General features: G+C 51.9%; 1 protein-coding gene across 1 annotated transcript; it reads left to right on the forward strand.

Annotated features, from left to right (window-relative positions):
- The first annotated feature begins 310 nt into the window (after positions 1 to 310).
- Positions 311 to 3,385, forward strand: LOC117854250 (uncharacterized GPI-anchored protein At4g28100). The gene is made up of 2 exons (XM_034736549.2): positions 311 to 1,255; positions 2,893 to 3,385. Exons 1-2 carry the CDS (start codon positions 524 to 526, stop codon positions 3,229 to 3,231), a joined length of 1,071 nt encoding a protein of 356 aa, XP_034592440.1. The 5' UTR covers positions 311 to 523; the 3' UTR covers positions 3,232 to 3,385.
- The last annotated feature ends 303 nt before the right edge of the window (positions 3,386 to 3,688 follow it).

Here is a 3,688-nt window from a genome sequence, read left to right on the forward strand (position 1 = left end):
GTTTCTAATTAATAATAGTAAGATTTAAACGCTCGAGCAGTAATAATATCAGTGTGAGCAGAATGGTACTAGTACGTTACACTACAGAGACGATACTCAAGTACACATTTCCATTATTCAAGAAATCTATGCTTTTGAATGTCAAGAATCTTTTAGAGCATTTATTACTGCTACGAGGACGATTGTTGATGTTCATGTTTCATTCGATGATCTACCACTGTCGCTCCGGCAAGGCCATTTCAGGTATTTCATAATATATTCGGAAAAAAGCAAAGACTGTCAGACATGTTTTTTGGCTTCTGAACACCTGCATCTCAGGCCAAGCGGAACCCCAACACACAAAGTCCCCAAAGCTATCCCACTCCATAAGCTTCCATCAAACGTCTCATCTCAATCCTCGAGTGCTAGATTCTGGCTCCACTAACTCCACTCACACTCACCCACTGTACGTACCTGGCCACACACACCTGAGCTTAGCAGCTGAGCAGAGCTTGCTCTCCGTCTCCTAGGATAGGAGCTTACAATGCCGCGCCTCCACCGTTACACCGCCGCGCTGGTGCTGCTCACCATCAGCACCCGCCTCCTGCCGCTGCCCGCGGCGTCACCGGCATTGCCCGACCCGGCGTCGCTCGAGCCGTCGCTGCTCTTCCCGTCCGCGGGCGGCGGCGCGTCGCAGACGCAGCCCCAGTCACCCGCGGGGGGCTCCACAATCCCGGCCTTCCCGGAGCAGTCAGAGGCCGCCGCCACCACCTCCGTCTGCCAGCTCACCCCGTCCCCTCCGCTCCTTCCCGCCGTCCTCGCCTCCTGCAACGCCAACGCCGGCGGGAGCGGAGGCGTGCTCCCTCCGCGGCTGCGCTGCTGCCCGGCGCTCGCCGCGTGGATGTACGCCGCGTACGCGCCCACCGCGCTGTCGGGCCGCGGCGCCCGGGAACCGTCGTCCGTGGCCGCGGCGGCGGAGGCTGCCGCCGTGGTGGACATGCCGGTGCTCCCGGACGACGCGGAGGAGTGCGCCGGCGCGGCGGACCGCGCCCTGCGGGCGGCCGGGGCGGCGCTTCCGCGGCCGCAGCAAGGGGCCGGGAGCACCGGCGCTGGCAACGGGACGGCGGCGTGCGACGTGGAGTTCTGCTACTGCGGGGTGAGGCTGCGGCGGCCGGTGTGCCCGGCGCCGGAGGGCAGGATGGCGAGAAGGCTGGAGAGGGACTGCGCGCTGCCGGGGATCGCCGGCTGCTCCAAGTGCCTCCGTGCGCTCAACAAGGTGACACTCGACAGTTTTCTTTACTTTTTTCCCCCTTGGATGCATCCTGTCTGCTGCTTTGGACTTGGACAAAGTGTTTATGCTCTTGCCAAACTGCCATCATATTCTCATGGGTAACACAAGATTATTTGCATTCATAATGTTGAATTGCTGTTGAAGACCCAGCTTCTTTTTATCAGTTTTAGTTTTAAAAATGTGACATTTAGCATTTCACCTACCGTTTACGTTCTAGAATAGCTAAAATAGTAAATTATTGGGTCAAACATAAGAAAAAGATTTTGATAGCATCTAATAGAAAGCTTCTGTTGTACTATCTTAATATCCTAAAATATCAGATATCACATTTCCACTGCGCTATGATATCCCATACGCTTATTGTCGTAGTAGTACTGTCAATGTGACCATTAATATTAATTATCTAGGTAGATCCATATATTTCGGATGAAATTTTGTTTGTTATGCAACATCATTTACCTCTGAAGCCTAGTTGAGCAACAAGACAGACTTGGACCTGTCGATTTTAACCAACAAAAAAAACAGGAATGTACAACCATAAGAAAAGACAAATAGGCGGTCCCAGTACTTATTGATACCAAACAAAATTTAGGAAAATGCCATTGAGAGGTCACAAGGTCTCCAGTACGCGCGTAGTAGAATGCTAATGAATAAAACACTAGAGTACCCCCCACGTATACAGTAAATTGCTGTCCTAGCGACCTGTGCTGCAAGTCTCTGCTCGAAGAATTTTCTCTCTGCAGGTCAGGAAGAGTTTATTTCGTATTTCTGAACTAAGTACTGGCATGAAAATCTTTTCTCAGAGCAACTGCTCCTGTCTAGTCCTGACTTACTGTGATATGCGATAGCTGCTCTAACAAAGTTTATTACCCTCCATTGTTTTTTAATACTCTTCATTCAGAAGTAAAAACACTAGTCCTCACTTACTATGGGCACTCTCCGAAAGGAAAAAGGAAAGATTCTATCGTGAGTTCATTAAGCAGTTCCTTCAACGGATTAGAGACAGATGCTTGTTAATTAAATTATACTAACCCCGCAGAGTTGCAGTGTCTGAAATTAATTAAACAGGTACTTCAGCAACTATGTTCACACAGTATAGTACACTAGCAGCATTACTCCAATGCGGAGGCGTGCACGTGAACTGCTTGACTGAAATGCCCTCGAATGATGAGATTTGTAGCGAGAAATCCGGGGCTCATGGATGTGTAGGGCCTGGAGCATGACCTGCTCCAGAACACCATGCCGGGACCGGGACCTTTAACACTTTCACTTTGGCCGCCCTCCATGCCCTTCTTTTTATTCATTCAACTCAAAAGTCTCCCACAGTCACAACTCGGACCGAGAATCATCTGCTTTGATTTGCTACTAATCTGACTGCGTGAGTAAAAGGTTTATGGTCACATGAGGCATTCAGGGTTCCCGAGAAAGAAATGCCCTTTGTGATGCCGGTGACATCATGCCGCGTGCAGTTCCGACTCTTCCGAGAGCGAGGGCACGAGGACGGCCATGGCCCCTCGTCCTGTGTCCTTTTTACCTCCACGGGAGTCTCTGCCTTCCCTTGGCGTAAAAAATTCCACCGTAAGTTTTCTTTTACTGACTCGCTGTACTTGCTTGGGCTCCAGCTGTTGCAGCTGAGCGGGAAGACCAACGCCACGTCGTCGGCGAAGGCGAGGCAGGAGCAGCGCGAGGACTGCCAGGTCATGGGCTTGACGTGGCTGCTGCAGCGGAACGCCACGCGGCACAGGGAGGCGGCCACGGCCGTGATCCAGGCGCTGATGGCGGCTGACGAGGCCGGGGCCGGCCACCAGGCCACCTGCTCTCTCCCCGCCGGCGACGAGCTGCCCGTGGCCGTGGGCTCCTCACAGATCAATGGCACCGCGGCCGCGTCACCCTCCGCCGTTGGCCACCTGCTCCTGGTCCTGCTTGGCGCTTCCCTCGCCTTTGTGTCGCAGTGCCTCTGAATGGCTCGAAATTGATCAGTGGCATCGCATCGCATGCTCTTCTATCTTTGTTATCTGTTTACTTGGTTCTTTGCAGTGTAGTTCAGCGAAGATTTAGAATTAAGATGTCAGTTGGACCCCGTTGATGTAATTAATTATATATGTTTTATCCTCACCTAATCGCGTGGCATGATGAAATGCATCCCGTTCCACGAAGACTTTGTAAGTGATTGTACGACGGCCTGTTGGAATATATGGGTTTGGCCCATTTATAGGATAATTCTAATACTAGAGAGTTACAAAGTGGTTAATCTCACATGGTTAATTGAGAAGGATCTCAACCAACTTAAAAGGTGAACCGTTTGTAGACCATCTGTTAAGTTGGAAAAGAAGGTTGGCGTGCCACACGCACGCTCGCTTCGCCTCGCCGAGGCCATGGGCGTGTCGTGCGGGTGGTGCGCCAGACGATTGATGCGGT

Source organism: Setaria viridis, chromosome 4, assembly GCF_005286985.2.
Source record: "Setaria viridis chromosome 4, Setaria_viridis_v4.0, whole genome shotgun sequence".
NCBI lineage: Eukaryota > Viridiplantae > Streptophyta > Magnoliopsida > Poales > Poaceae > Setaria > Setaria viridis.